This window comes from Hyperolius riggenbachi, chromosome 6, assembly GCF_040937935.1.
Source record: "Hyperolius riggenbachi isolate aHypRig1 chromosome 6, aHypRig1.pri, whole genome shotgun sequence".
Taxonomy (NCBI): Eukaryota; Metazoa; Chordata; class Amphibia; order Anura; family Hyperoliidae; genus Hyperolius; species Hyperolius riggenbachi.
The window spans coordinates 168969899-168986237 of NC_090651.1; the positions used below are offsets into that span (position 1 = coordinate 168969899).

The 16339-nt window shown below is 46.7% G+C and overlaps 1 protein-coding gene across 1 annotated transcript; it reads left to right on the top strand.

The window, feature by feature from the left end:
* The first annotated feature begins 4181 nt into the window (after positions 1-4181).
* RGS21 (regulator of G protein signaling 21) lies at positions 4182-15619 on the top strand. The gene is made up of 3 exons (XM_068242111.1): positions 4182-4230; positions 4339-4505; positions 15419-15619. The coding sequence occupies exons 1-3, from the start codon at positions 4188-4190 to the stop codon at positions 15617-15619; spliced, it is 411 nt and encodes a 136-aa protein (XP_068098212.1). The 5' UTR covers positions 4182-4187.
* The last annotated feature ends 720 nt before the right edge of the window (positions 15620-16339 follow it).

Below are 16339 nucleotides of genomic sequence, written 5' to 3' on the forward strand. Positions count from 1 at the left end.
GCAACGGTGGGTAGGTGGGCAGCAGCGGTGGGTAGGTGGGCAGCAGTGGTGGGTAGCCTGGTGGGTAGGTGGGCAGCCTGCTGGGTAGCCTGGTGGGTAGGTGGGCAGCAGTGGTGGGTAGGTGGGCAGCAGTGGTGGGTAGCCTGGTGGGTAGGTGGGCAGCAGTGGTGGGTAGGTGGGCAGCAGTGGTGGGTAGGTGGGCAGCAGTGGTGGGTAGGTGGGCAGCAGTGGTGGGTAGCCTGCTGGGTAGCCTGGTGGGTAGGTAGGCAGCAGTGGTGGGTAGATGGGCAGCCTGCTGGGTAGCCTGGTGGGCAGCAGTGGTGGGTAGGTGGGCAGCAGTGGTGGGTAGCCTGGTGGGTAGGTGAGCAGCAGTGGTGGGTAGGTGGGCAGCAGTGGTGGATAGGTGGGCAGCAGTGGTGGGTAGGTGGGCAGCAGTGGTGGGTAGGTGGGCAGCAGTGGTGGGTAGCCTGGTGGGTAGGTAGGCAGCAGTGGTGGGTAGATGGGCAGCCTGCTGGGTAGCCTGGTGGGTAGGTGGGCAGCAGTGGTGGGTAGGTGGGCAGCAGTGGTGGGTAGGTGGGCAGCAGTGGTGGGTAGCCTGCTGGGTAGCCTGGTGGGTAGGTGGGCAGCAGTGGTGGGTAGGTGGGCAGCAGTGGTGGGTAGGTGGGCAGCAGCGGTGGGTAGCCTGCTGGGTAGCCTGGTGGGTAGGTGGGCAGCAGCGGTGGGTAGTCTGGTGGGTAGGTGGGCAGCAGTGGTGGGTAGGTGGGCAGCAGCGGTCGGTAGGTGGGCAGCAGCGGTGGGTAGCCTGGTGGGTAGGTGGGCAGCAGTGGTGGGTAGGTGGTGGGCAGCAGCGGTGGGTAGGTGGGCAGCAGCGGTGGGTGGCCGGGCCGGTGCACCTGTAAAAGAAAAAAAAACCATTCACTTACCTGCAGATGAAACCTCTCTTCCGAATCCCAGGCAGCCTCCGCAGCTCCTCTTGAATGTCCCGCGCCGTCTCCTGCTGCGTCATCAGTGCAGGGCTACGGGAAGATGGCCACCGAAGCCCGCACTGGAGACAAAAATAGACGGCAAGATGGCGTCGGCGGCCATCTTGCCGTCTATTTTTGTCTCCAGTGCGGGCTTCGGCGGCCATCTTCCCGTAGCCCTGCTCGGGTAAACTGAGGGCGGCTATCAGCCGCCCTGTCAGTGCCCGTTCTGCCCTTGGAGGGGAAGCGCCGAAGGAGGGGACCCAGGTGAGGGAGATGTGGAGGGGTATTTCCCCCCTCCCCGCCGACGCTGCCACCCCTCCTTCAGCGCTGCTTCCCCTCCTGTGTCATCAAGGCTTCTGGGGAGGCCTTGATGACACCCCCCCTGGAGCTGACACCCGGAGCGGAGCGCTCCTGGCCGCCCCATGGTAGGGACGCCACTGACCCAGCGGGTCAGTCTTTACAGAAATACCTGGCGTAAAATTACCAAAAAGTATATGGATAAAGAATAAGTACTTATATATTTAGAATATTGAGTAGGGGTAAGTGCGGAAAAAGGTGGTGGTCAGGTAGATTGGGGTGGGTTAGTATGTATAGGTTATGGGTTAAGGATGGGTATGGATTGCTGAATGTAAGTTGATTGAATGTTTTATACATACTCAGAATTTAATGCACCTACCTTTCAATGAGGTATATGAGATAAATAAGATGACATAGTTAGTACGTTAAAACAACATTTAACGCAGAATAACTCACTGCAATGAAAAATCAATGCCCTGTTCAGAGTGCACACGTTGCGTTGGTGTCTAACGTTGCACATTAAGTGAAAGTACTGCATGCAGTGTGTTATACACGTTATTAGCTACGTTAGACTGTTTGCTCATGCTCAGTAATGACTTGGAAGCATACTTTTCATTGCCTGTATGCTCTATTGTATGCGACAATAACGGGGCATTAAGGTGCGTTGCAACTTTTTTGGGACGTTGCATTGTAATTTGCGTTGTGACTTTAACGTCACATCAAACCACAACGTCTTACTATGAAAGAGGCCTAAGGAGGATTTCTCTTAGATAGAAATAGAGGCATTTATGGAAGCACGAATTAAACATTGTGCTGTGTCTGCCCCAAGACCAGAGGTCGTTATCAGCTCGAGATGTACTGACCTCCAGGCTGCAGCGGGATAAACATCAAGTGTTTTCATATTTCTTAAAGGTAAACAATGACCAGGGAACAGAAAACAATGTTCTCCTAAGAACAAGGGGACAGGTCACTGGAAAGGGGGGGTTTCCAGTGCATGCACAGTAAAGACTGTGCTGGTCACTCTATCAGATGGTCTTGCCAGATTATGGCAGGCTGAGAAGATGACTGGCAGTGGACTCCACCCACTGGGGGTGGAGTCCAGGGTTACCTCTTGACTGGCTGTTTATAAGGAACAGACGGTCTAGGGGAGCTGACTTTGCCAGATTATTCTACTTCCACTTTACTTCTAGTTAACTTCTTGTAACTTCCTGTCATCTACCTGTATGCAGTATATATACGTTAAGTGCTGCTGTCTAGCATAGATGTACCATAAGAGAAAGCCTGGACAATTCACAAGGAATGGACCAAGAGCAGGCAATGCTTAAGAGGACTTACTACAGACCAATTGCTTTGCTGAGGTAACAAACATGTAACGAAGATAAGACTGCTGCTGAACCCACTTGTATATCTGTTTTCCGAATAAACTCATTAAACTTTGAAGACGTTTAATCAGTTCTCTCTCCTGTGCTGTTGCTGTGATGAGTGTCAAGTTATCACACCTTCTGTGATATGGTGCCGAACAAAAGTGCAGTGTTGTTGCCCATAGCAACCAACAAATATTTATTACACTAACCTCCTCTCATCTGTAACTAATAGTTTCTTCCAGCTGCCAGTGGCAGAACATGCCAAACTCTAGATGATAAGTTAGGTACCAACATTGACTCCTGTTCAATGAATCAACATGCTTTGCTCCTCATCTTATTGCTCAGCGACTGGGGCAATACATGTATAGCACCATAAACCATTTTGCCTTTATAACTGGGGTCCCCAGCAAGCTGGGAGGGTATACAAATGGGAGCTTGCTGATGGGCATGGTGGTTTGTGGAGTGGAGGAGTACCGGTAGTTGTTGTCCCCTTTGAAAAAAAGGTGAAAGGCACAGAGTAGAATGAAAAGAGAGCAGTAGAGTGAGAGCATTTCTTTTACAGCTCATTCATGTATACTTGAGGGATATGGAGGCTTCTATAGTTATTTCCTTTTAAACAATGCAAATTGCCTGGCTGTAGTGTTGATAATCAGCCACGGCCCCAATACTTTTAGCCACAGTGCCTAAGCAAGTATGCCAACAAAGTGTTTCTGGTTGGAATAGCCACATGCTTATTACAGGTGTGTGATTCAGACACTACTTATGCCAAAACTGGTGCAACTGGTCTTGTTTAAAGGGAAAGAAATATGGCAGCCTCCATATGCCTCTCAGTTCTGGTGTTCTTTAACACCTGAGCCTGGGGAGAGAGCATTAGAAAGGCTATGACGGAACCACCATGGCTTTCTTCTTTTTATCTATGGGGCTCCATAACTTTAGTACCTTGGAAAACTTTCCAGTAATTGAATGTGGAGTGGATAAGGTGAACCTTAAAACAACAGAGACACCAGGAGCCCAGATGATGTAGTATGTTCGAAGGTTTTGTGGATAGTTGTAATTAAAGGCTGTGGTACTCACAAGGGTGGGTTGCAAGTCTAGGCAACCATCCAATTGTCACTTGTGGAGAATAACCACATCTAAACAGGTATGGACAAGACCCATGTATGTCTGTTGCTCAATGTGAAAAGTAGCTTACCTCACAGAAGACGCCACTTGGGGTACAGGACAAAAGGGGTTTTATAAAAACCCTTTACACACAGTACAAGCAGGACATACAGCAACACTAGTACAAATATATACTGTACATAGTTGATGTGTGGATCAAGCCTTTCCTGTTACTGGTACATGTCCATTTGATAAGGTAAAACAACAAGAAGAAACACCAGGGGAGGACCCTTGTGAGTATACAATGTAGCGATTGCAGAGGATCTAACAGTAAACCATCCTATTAAAATGCTTGGGTTTAAAATTAATGCCCCCTAAACATGATTGTATCCTAATCACTGTCATTTTTTTCCAGGAGCCATAGGGGGAATTGATAAGGTACCCCAAACCTATTGATAGAATGGAATGTTATGAGAACATGACCAAGCTTCTAACTAACAAAGGTAAGATACAGTAATACACCCCCCCCCCCCCCCCTTTCTGATTCCTCTGCATGCGTTGTTGGCCTATGCACTGCATTTTACCGTGTGTTGTTTTTCATTGTGGTTTAGATGGTCTAACTGCATTTAGAGAGTTCCTGAAATCTGAATTTAGTGATGAAAACATAGAATTTTGGTTGGCCTGCGAAGACTTCAAGAAAACCAAAATATCAAGCCAGCTTGCAGGCAAAGCAAACAAAATATATTGTGAATACATCAAAACGGAAGCACCAAGAGAGGTAATATACATTTTTATTTAAATTAAATTACTGACACCATTTTTATGGTTGATGTCATCAGTGTGATAAAGAATATAATGAAAGAAAAGTTCTTTCATTATATTGAAGTGACAGGCAGCTTATTGAGCCATTAAAGTGAGGGAATTACATCTTAGAGAGCCACTGGACCTGACAGGCACAGGGCAGGATTAAAGGAATGGCCGTTATTTAAAGGGAAGGTTCAGGGAGGGTGGGTAAAAAATAAAAATCAATTTCCACTTACCTGGGGCTTCCTCCAGCCCGTGGCAGGCAGGAGGTGCCCTCGCCGCCGCTCCGCAGGCTCCCGGTGGTCTCCGGTGGCCGACCCGACCTGGCCAGGCCGGCTGCCAGGTCGGGTTCTTCTGCACTCCAAGGCCCGGAACTTCTGCGTCCCACGCCGGCGCGCTGACGTCATCGGATGTCCGCCGGGCTGTGCTGCGCAGGCGCAGAACTACTGCGCCTGCGCAGTAGAGCCCGGAGGACGTCCGATGACGTCAGCGCGCCGGCGTGGGACGCAGAAGTTCCGGGCCTTGAAGCGCAGAAGAGCCCGACCTGGCAGCCGGCCTGGCCAGGTCGGGTCGGCCACCGGAGACCACCGGGAGCCTGCGGAGCGGCGGCGAGGGCACTTCCTGCCTGCCACGGGCTGGAGGAAGCCCCAGGTAAGTGGAAATTGCTTTTTATTTTTTACCCACCCTCCCTGAACCTTCCCTTTAAGAGCAGTGCGTGTAAATGACCAGCGCACGCTATGCAGGAGTACCGTGCATAGCGTGCGCGCTGAGATTTTAACTTGCGCTATTTAATTTAAAACCAACCTGAATGTTCGTAGACTGGTTGATTTGGTTTATCATTCCAACTAGCATAACAAGCCTCTTACTATTCCTAGCCCTAGATATAGAGAAGGCTTTTGATAGTCTCTCCTGGCCCTACATCTACGGGGCACTGGCAAAATTTGGCATTGGGGGTATATTTGTTAGCCATCTGCTCACTTTATTCCTTTCCACAGGCCTACCTTGAACTTCCCTCCCTCCACCTAAACCCCATTCAAATCTTCAGAGGTACCAGACAGGGATGCCCGCTTTCTCCAGCACTTTTTGGCCTAGCCATCATGCCCCTGGGTATTCAAATTTGCCAATCCCCTGACACCTCAGGCTATTTCATAGAATATTAACTCACTACACTCCACAAACGATGAATCTCTGTATAAGCTGCTGCTCTATTTATTGAAATCTTGAGTCCTTTTTTTAAATTTCGTGACTGGAAAGGATCAATGCCATTCCAATTACTCTTCTGGGGTGCAATGAGGAAGGGGGGGGGGGGCTCAGTGATGGAGGTGGGAGCCGCAGGCACACTGGGACTCAGCCCACCCTCTCCTCCACCAAACCCCCTTCCCCTGTGCACCCCCCTCCACTGTAGAGTTAATGAGCAGTTAGCGGAAGTAGTGACCAGTGCTGGAGATAGAGGAACCTGATCGCAAGTGGACCTCGCTTGAAGCCCGGAAGGAGATGAGTTTTTTCTATGAGGCTTCCCGCTGCACCATAACTCTGCAATGGAGTAAGGAGCATGGAAGAAAGGGCCTAAGCAGAGGGAGGGAGGAGTTGGGCCCCCTCCACGGCTGAGTCCCATTGTCCCTGCAGCTCCCCCTACATCACCTATACCTGACTAATTTACACCTGGCTAACCTCTACTGGGAGCACCTATACCTGGCTACCTATACTAGGGGCACCTATACCTGGCTACCTGTACTGCGGGCACCTACACTTGGCTAACCTATACTGGGGACACCTATACCTGGCTACCTATAGTGGGGGCAGCAGCTACCTGGCTACCCTATACTGGTGGGCTAAATACCGCATTGCAAATAATGGTCTTGAGTCCACAGGGGAAGGGGGGGGGGGGGGCTAGCACTTTTTACACCCTTATTCTGGGTGTAATTTAGCCTAGAAACGAGCCTGGTGGGCATTATAGTCTGAGCTGCCACTTCCTTTTTTCCCACAACATCTTCTGGGATGGCTTATTGCCCAGATTGCCACTTACACTCCCTCCTATAAAGCCCTATGGAGATTGGAGTGGTTTTGTGTGGGAATGGGAGGAGGGTGTCCTGGAAAGCCAAAAAGTAAAAGAGAATAGAGGAAGTATAGCAGTCTACAAAACTTGAGAGCTGAGCCCACCTTAAAATGATTTAGCATTCTTATAGAAGAATACAGACATTTCTGTTTGTTTTTTGTTTTTTTTTATAAACATTGCAACCACTGTTAATATACTATTCCACTGGTAGGAAAACCCTTTTTTAACATTCCATAAGTTCTGCTTGAACACTGTGAATATTAAGACATATAAATTATCTCTATAAGTTTTTGAGTAATGCTTCCCAATATTTTATTCCCTGATTCTGGAATCCCACATTAGGGATTTGAATTGTTTGGTGACATAGATAATATTATAATTTTACAGTAAAGGAAAGCCCTTTAGAAGTATATGCTATAATTGATAGATATCCTGCTATCTACACTTCTTAAAGGAACAGTGCATACATACTGTAGTTATAGTTAAGGTGCTTATACATGCACAATTACTGTCATCCACAGGGTTCAGTAATTGGACAACAGTTTAGGTCTATGTCCTGTACAGACGTGACAAACAATTATTAGAAGTACAACTTCATATTGTCCAGGTGTAACATTCTTGTATACAAACAGGTATGCTTATTATATGCCATTTATATAATACATAGAAAAACATAGAACAATTATTTAACCTCCCATAGGGCATTCCCTTCACATAGTAGCAATAGAGAACTTATGGTTGCTTGGGTCCCTTTCTACAGGTCCTTTATACTCATGTATTCTTGTGCTCCTAAAATTACCATCTATGGAACCACAACTCAAGTTATGAAGAAGAACATAGATAATATGACATCTGGCAAATCGGGCTCATGTTGACTCTGGACAAAGTGGGTGCCACCATAGACTTTAATTGAAAATATTGGCAAGCCAGCACCAAAAGTTAAATTTGGGCGCCAGAAAACGCCCGATAATTATTGATTTTTGCAGGGTTTTTTCCCCTGACAAAGGTCAAATTTGGGCACCAGACGGCACCTGTTTTTTTGCACCACCAGGGGGGTTTTAGGATTAGGCACAACCAGTGGGGGGGAGGGGGTCTTCGGATTAGGCACCACCAGGGGGGCAGTCTTAGGGTTACGCACCAATGGGGGGGGGGTCTTAAGGTTAGGCTACACCAGGGGAGTCTTAGGGTTAGGCACCACAAGGGGACGTATGGGGGACCTTGGACATGTGTGTCACGTCATGCATGACGTGCACTAGGGTCACGCAGGATGTGCAGCACATGTGCAAGGGATATAGATAATATGACATCGGGCAAATCAGGCTCATGTTGGACAAAGTGGGTGCCACCATAGACTTTAATTGAAAATATTGGCAAGCTAGCACCAAAAGTGAAATTTGGGCGCCGGACAACGCCTGATAATTATAGATTTTTGCGGGTCTTTTTCCCTGACAAAGGTCAAATTTGGGCACCAGACGGCACCTGGTAATTATCACTTTTTGCTTTTTTTTATTGCACCACCTGGGGGGGTCTTAGGATTAGGCACTACCAGTGGGGGGGTCTTAGGATTAGGCACCACCAGTGTGTGTGTGTGTGGGGGGGGGGGGTCTTAGGATTAGGCACCACCAGGGGGGCAGTCTTAGGGTTACACACCAATGGGGGGGTCTTAAGGTTAGGCACCACCACAGGGTCTTAGGGTTAGGCACCACAAGGGGACATGTGGGGGACCTGGGACATGTGTGTCACGTCATGCATGATGTGCACTGGGGTGACGCAGGATGTGCGGCACATGTGCCAGGGAACCACACAACAGGAACTTTGGAGGCAACGAGGAACGGTGGACCCGGAGCTGTATATAGGCAGGCGGCTACAGTGTATATTGGCAGCTACAGAAGAGAAGTAGAGAATCACGCATACAGCGGCTGGAGCCAGCAGGAGAGGAGTGTGGCAACTGGATCAGGGTAGACGTGGCAGTGCAGTGTAATGCAGTCTGTAGTGTAGTGCAATACACTGTAGTGTTGCTTAGCTGGTGGACAGGGCCGGATTTGTATCTTTTAGTGCCCTAGGCCAACAGTCAATAACCGCCCCAACCCCCCCCCCCCCCTTCCCCCCGCCCTACATATGCACGCAAAATATTATAAGCCCATACTTGCTGCCCAGGCCTGTGATGGTAATCTGGCATCTTTGGATCTCTCCTGGCTTTCAGACAGGTCCTCCCACTCTGCATGAGGATAGATGGAGCATGGGGGGAAAGAGTTAACCTTTTGGAGTGACAGCAGGGTGGGCTTCAAACTGCACGGCTGCTGCCTGCTGGCAAGCCCACTTCAGATTGTATGGCACCCCAAACAAGTCAATCTGCTAATATGGTAGGACATTATGGCTGGTACATACAATGCAACTTCCCATCAGATCGATGGGTAGAAACTGATAATTTCCAACACATCTGATCTGCTCCAGATTGATATTGCAATACATTTTCAGATAATTACTGCACAAAATCGATCCGGTTATCAATAGGAAGCAGATTGTTACAGAAATAATGGATTCAACCCATCGATCTGATGGAGAGTTGCATCCTGTGAACCAGCCATCAGACTGCGATAAGTATTGGACTGTGAGCTCCTCTGAGGACAGTCAGTGACATGACTATGTACTCTGTAAAGTGCTGCAGAAGATGTCAGTGCTATATAAATACATAATAATAATATGGTAGGACATTACACTATGAATATGGTAGGATTAGATTGTGAGCTCCTCTGAGGACAGTCAGTGACAGGACTATGTACTCTGTAATGTGCTGCAGAAGATGTCACTGCTATATAAATACATAATAATAATATGGTAGGACATTAGCAGTGGCTGAATGGAGTACTGGTTAAGGGCTCTGCCTTTGACATAGGAGACCAGGGTTTGAATCCTGGCTAGGGTCAGTACCTATTCAGTAAGTAGTTCAAGGCAAGACTTCCAAACACTGCAGGGTGGAAGCAGTAGATTTGGGCGCATGAGACAAGTGGACAAAAAGGGCGCCCCATTCACTTTCATTATAAATATCGTTTAATGGGCGCTGAACGGGGAAAATAAGGCGCCGGAGATTTTTAAGGATTTATAACGGCGCCCGGAGATTTTTAAGGATTTATAACTATGTTTGTGATGATTTAAGTTTACAAAATGAGCCCGTGACGAATAACGTTTATGAAGATAATAAATCACTATTTCTAAAACATTTCTAACACATTATTATCCACCCAAAAAAATAATTTACATTTTTTTTCTTTACATTCTTTATTTATTCATGTCTGTAAAACATTATTATCCATAGGGGGTTTTAGGTTTAGGCACCAACAGGGGGGTCTTAGGTTTAGGCACCTACAGGGGGGTCTTAGGTTTAGGCACTAACAGGGGGGTCTTAGGTTTAGGCACCAACAGGGGGGTCTTAGGGTTAGGCACCTACAGGGGGGTCTTAGGGTTAGGCACCTACAGGGGGGTCTTAGGTTTAGGCACTAACAGGGGGGTCTTAGGTTTAGGCACTAACAGGGGGGTCTTAGGGTTAGGCACCAACAGGGGGGTCTTAGGGTTAGGCACCAACAGGGTGGTCTTAGGGTTAGGCACCAACAGGGGGGTCTTAGGTTTAGGCACCAATCGGGGGTCTAGGGGTTAGGGATAGGTACAGGGAGGGTTTTTAATAAACGAAAATATAAGTTTCACTTTACAAACAGGGAAGATTAACGTTTTAAGAATTGCCGATCTCATACACATTATTTAGTGATTTATACATTTTTAAATCACTATTTATAAACGAAATTCTACACAATAATTTCTATAAACGATATTTCCATTTATCGTTTATACCACGCGCCCTTTTTTCCCGACGCCCTTTTCGTACGTACGCCTGCAGGGTGGCCTCCTGGGCGCGTCCCAGTGGCTGCAGCTCTTGAGCGCTTTGAGTCCGACAGGAGAAAAGCGCTATATAAATGTTCAGATTATTATTATTATTATTAGACTATGACTATGGTAGGATTAGATTGTAAGCTCCTCTGAGGACAGTCAGTGACATGGTTATGTACTCTGTAAAGTGCTGCAGAAGATGTCAGTGCTATATAAATACATAATAATAATATGGGAGGGCATTAGACTATGACTATGGTAGGATTAGAGTGTGATCTCCTCTGAGGACAGTCAGTGACATGACTATGTACTCTGTAATGTGCTGCAGGAGATGTCAGTGCTATATAAATACACAATAATATGGTAGGGCATTAGACTATGAAAGGATTAGATTGTGATCTCCTCTGAATAGAGTCAATGGCATTATTCTATATTACATGTCAGTGCGAGCTGTCTGCACCTGTGCAGTAGCATAAACACGGTCAGGCTCATGTTTTTCTGCCGCTGTCTGAGTGGTTTTGGTACTGCGCAGACGCACTGGGGCTGCACTTCGAGGGTCTCAGCGCTGGAGTGGCCTGGCAATGGAGGACAAGGTAAGCCTCTTTAGCATGAAAGTATCCAAATGTGCTCCACGCAAGCCACATAAGTTTGCTCTTAATAATTTAGAGAGAGGAAGCGGGTAAGACAGAAGTGAGGAGAGATAAGAGGAGAACCAAAGAGTGGAGAACATGTGGTCAAGGGCGATATAGGGGAAGACAGGGATGAGAGAACCTGAGAAAGGAGGATTAGGAAAAGTACCAGAAAGGGGACAACCATAGTGAAAAATATGGTAGCAAAGGGAGGGAGAGTGAGAGAGGGAAAGAATGAGGAGAGAGAGAGGGATAGAGAGTGGTAGAGACAAGGTGGTGGGGGCGAAAGACAGAGTGGAAGAAGATATCAGTCCAGTTTCCCAGCCTTTGCTTCAATTTTTCTTTCTACCCCAAAGAAAAAAATGAGAAAGGAGAGACAGAGGAAGGAATGAAGAAGAGCAAAAAGAGAAGGACATAATAGAGATTAAGAGGAAGGAAATGAGACAGAGAGCACAAGATAGAGGCAGAGTGTAAAGAAAAGTGGAGGAGGAAAGGTGACAGTGACCAGGAATAGGCAATAAATCAGCCAGGCTGAGATAAAAGCATTCAGCTGCAGCTTCCAAGTGAGATATGTACTGTGTGTTGCAGCTGTTCGTTTACTTGTCTCAGCCTAATGTGTGAAACCTCACACAGCTCCCTGACACTGAACAATGGGCACCCGGGTTCTATTAAATGTTATTTGCTTACCAGCAATGATCACTGATAAGCTGCGCCTGAATCTGGCCTCTCTGTGCACGGTGGTCTCCCCCCTCCTCAGCCCACCTCGCCGGCATCATGCTTGTAAACACAACAAAGTTTCCCTCTTGCCGCCGTAAGTCACTAGCCACCACCGGCCAATGAAAATCATAGTGCTGCCCAAGCCACTCCCCCCGAGCCGCGCTATTGGTTGCCTGGGCACCTCTCAGCATCTGAGCACAGCGGATTGGCTGCTCTGCTCTTCTCTGCCACTTGCGAAGCCGGAGGAGAGCTGCTGCAGTGTAATAGTCGGGGACATAAGATTAGCCAGGTACCTGCCCGCGGCCGCCTGCTGCTAGCTAATATCTTATGTTAATGCAGGGCGGCCGCGGACGGAACAGACTTTGCCCGAAGTGCGTGTATTAGGAGGGAGGGGGGAAAGGTGACTCAGTGGAGCAGACAGTAATCGGGGAGAGAGAGCAGGCTGAAACTGGCGTCCAGGAGTGCCGCGGGCGGGTATAAATAAATATAAGCGGACGGCCACCAATGTCAACACTCCCTGACTGCCTGCACATACTTTTCTGCCCCTCAGCCGCCCCAAGAAGAGCTTAATTTCTGCCGCCCTAGGCCATGGCCTCTGTGGCCTTGCCAGAAATCCGGCCCTGCTGGTGGATGCTGCAGGGGTTAGCGTAGTGTAGTGCAATTTGTAGTGTGTAGTGCAGTGTAATTTAGCTTAACTGGTGGGTGCAGCAGGGGTTAGTGTTGCGTAGCTTAGAGAAAGTTTTGAGGGGAAGGCCAAAAGACACTTCTGCACTATAGATGCACCAGGTTTAGTAGTGTTTTTTTTCCCCAGAATTTTTCCCTCTACACCAGTGGCACAACTACAAATCATGGGGCCCACCAGAAACATTTTGATGCGCCCCCCCAGTGTTCCCTTTCCCTTGCCCACCCCTTGTGACCCTCACAGCCTGGGAATCCCATCTTGCAAAGGTCATAAAATAAGTGTGGACATCATAAACTTCACACCAATGACAAACATAGCCACAAATCACCTGATACGAAGGATGGATCTCTTTATTGGAGGGTGTGAGGTAGTAGTTAGCCCCCTTACAGCTACGAGCCCCCTGCAGTTGCAGAGGCTGCTCCCCTGTAGTTACACCCCTTCTCTACACCTAGGTGTGTCTTATAGTGTGGAGCATCTTATATTCCAAAAAATATGGTAATTCCCAGCAGAGTGGATCCAGGGATTTTATCTGACTGCCACCTGGAGTCGGGAAGGTTAATTGGCCCAAGTCTTGAAAGGGTTTTTTTTTTTTGGTTTTTTTTTTGCTTTCACCTGGATCAACTGAGATACGTGAGAGTGCAGGAGAGAAAGGTACCTAATGCTTATTTATTTTGTTTATTTTTTCTGGTTGGACTTGATGGACAAATAAAGAAGGGAGTAAAGAGGCACCCAATGGAGTATAAAAGAGTTAAAAACACTAAAAACTAAAAGGTTGAAATGGCTTACCTTATAGACGACAACTCACTTTGAGTAGAAATATTTATTAACAAGCACAGGCAACGTGTTTCGTGGGATCTAGCCCACTTCCTCAGGCAAAATCCTCAGGCCCCTGTAGTTACACCACTTCTCTACACCTAGGTGTGTCTTATAGTGTGGAGCATCTTATATTCCAAAAAATATGGTAATTCCCAGCAGAGTGGATCCAGGGATTTTATCTGACTGCCACCTGGAGTCGGGAAGGTTAATTGGCCCAAGTCTTGAAAGGGTTTATTTTTTATTTTTTCTTTGCTTTCACCTGGATCAACTGAGATACGTGAGAGTGCAGGAGAGAAAGGTACCTAATGCTTACTTATTTATTTTGTTTATTTTTTCTGGTTGGACTTGATGGACAAATAAAGAAGGGAGTAAAGAGGCACCCAATGGAGTATAAAAGAGTTAAAAACACTAAAAACTAAAAGGTTGAAATGGCTTACCTCATAGACGACAACTCACTTTGAGTAGAAATATTTATTAACAAGCACAGGCAACGTGTTTCGTGAGATCTAGCCCACTTCCTCAGGCAAAATAAAGTGCCACTGCAGTTTAATAGCCACATTCGGGGTGCCTCGTGGGTTAGATCCCACTAAACACGTTGCCTGTGCTTGTTAATAAATATTTCTATGCAAAGTGAGTTGTCATCTATGAGGGAAGCCACCTCAACCTTTTAGTTTAGAGTTTTTAACTCTTTTATACTCCACTAGTGACCTAAGCCCGTTTGCAAACCACCGCGCGCGCCGGGTGTGTGGGCACCCGCCCGTTGCACGCACGCTCCCACCCAGCGCTGCCACCGCGAGCGTGCACATGAGCTAGCCCGCTCGGCCGGCCGGCCCGTCCTTCGTCCTGTCCCAACGGCTGTAAGTGCTTCACATGCACAGTAGCGCAAAAGCACTGACACACATACAGGACGCAGGGACACTTGCAAATTATTAGGTAGGATTGGGCACCTCTTTACTCCCTTCTGTGTCATACTCCCCTCCACGGTCCAGTGAGGGGAGTCCCATACACCAAACTTAAAGTGAAACCCACACCACCTCACGGTTTTATAGTGCATGAGGTTCTTTACCAAGAGAGCGACCGCCTCCAGGATTGCTGGCATACCTGAGTGGAGTCAGGTATAAGACACTCCACCTGCCTTAAGTGGTCGGTTGCCTCGTGTGAGTATTCCCTTTTCGAACACTTTTACTTATCCATCTACCTGTGATATACTGCACAATTTGGGCTCCCGTTGTCTTTGTGTTTCTTTTCCCAGTACCCTATACTTGATGGACAAATGTCCATTTTCAACCAAACTAACTATGTAACTATGTAACTGGGCCACAGTTTTCATTTTTCTTTATCTGTATTTGGCATGAATGTGATTTCATACTTCACTTCATGGTTTTTACTTGACTACTGTGTATATATTGTGCTGGCCACACGTTATTATTTTGTGCCATGAGCGTGTTGCGTGGTGGTGGAGGGGCAGCACTCTCACATTACATTGCTGTGTCCCCAGATCGAATCCTAGACAGAGTTCTATCAGCAAGGAGTTTGTATGCTCTTTCCATGTCTGCATGGGTTTCCTCCAGGAATTCCAGTTTCCTCCCCAGAAACAAACAAATAAGTTAATTGGCCTCCCCTAAAACTGGCCCTAGACTACTATGGATATATGACTATGGTAGGGATTTGATTGTGAGCCCCTGTGAGGGACAGTTAGTAACAAGACTATATACTGTGTAAAGAGCTGTGGAAGGTGCTATATAAATACTAAATAATAATAATTTAAAGGGAACCCCTCCCAGCTTCCATATGCAATAGTGGTACACAAAGTTTTGATGATCGTTAAATACACGCGAGAGTACTATTATCACTGGGTTTGTGGGCCAAATACTACATATATTGATCATTTATACATGGCACCATCTATGATTTTTGTCATGGCACCTCCACATTCCTAATTCTCCAATACACGGTAAGTGTGCCCCCCTCCCCCACCTAACTTCATTCATTCAACAGTCACATAAAAGTATGCATCAATTTTGGGATGAGTTAGCCTTTATTTGCTGTTATAGAACACATCATAATCAACATACAAATATATTTATACTTATCTTATTCCACAGGTAAATATTGACCACAAAACAAGAGATTTGATATCTCAGAAAATGTCACAACCAACAATTAACTGTTTTGATGATGCTCAAGAACTCATCTTGTGTCTTATGGCAAAGGACTCATTTCCTCGTTTTTTAAAGTCAGATCACTATAAAGAGCTGACAAAGAAGCAAGAAAGTAATGGGCAAAAAAAGTGGTTATCCTTCTGATTATAAAAAACAAAATAAAAATACATTATTGGGAAAATATGGAGGTTGCTATTTCTGACAACTTTAAAAGGATGCTACGTGCCTGGCTGTTATGCTAATCCTTTGGCTTTAACACTCTGAAATAAATGTCACTGGATTTATAGTGAAATCATGTCGTCTGATTACACGTTCTGGATCAGTAACCCGTAGGGCCTGATTTATGTGGCTGAGGGATTGAAATTTGCGGTCTCTGGGCTTTGTGCAGCTGCCTGCAACCAACAGCCTGGATGTGATTGCATCCTGCCCAACAGCTATTGACTGTGATATGCAGATGATGTGGGTTTCCTCAACTAATCATAAGCCAGGAAATAGCCTCACTGAAATGTACAAGGAAAATGTGAACGTGCATTGACATTTCCCACCTCATCGATCTCAGCATTACACTAATTGGTGGGCAGGATATTCTCTCCCCCCCCCCCCCCCCCCGTTCTATTGGAATTTAAAAAATGCATGTAAAGGATCCCTGCATGTTTTTAACATTGTTTTGAAGCAGCAATTCCACTCACAAATTAGCAATAACTGCAGACATGACCAGGAACACAGTGATTGGCTGAAAATCAAAACTGAATTCTGGTTATCTGGTTGTTCTATCATGGGTATGTGCAGTTGTGTGTTTTACTCAGTAAATCTGCAATCTGTATTTTTTGTTTGTTTGTTTGCAGGAAATTTCCACAGTGATTG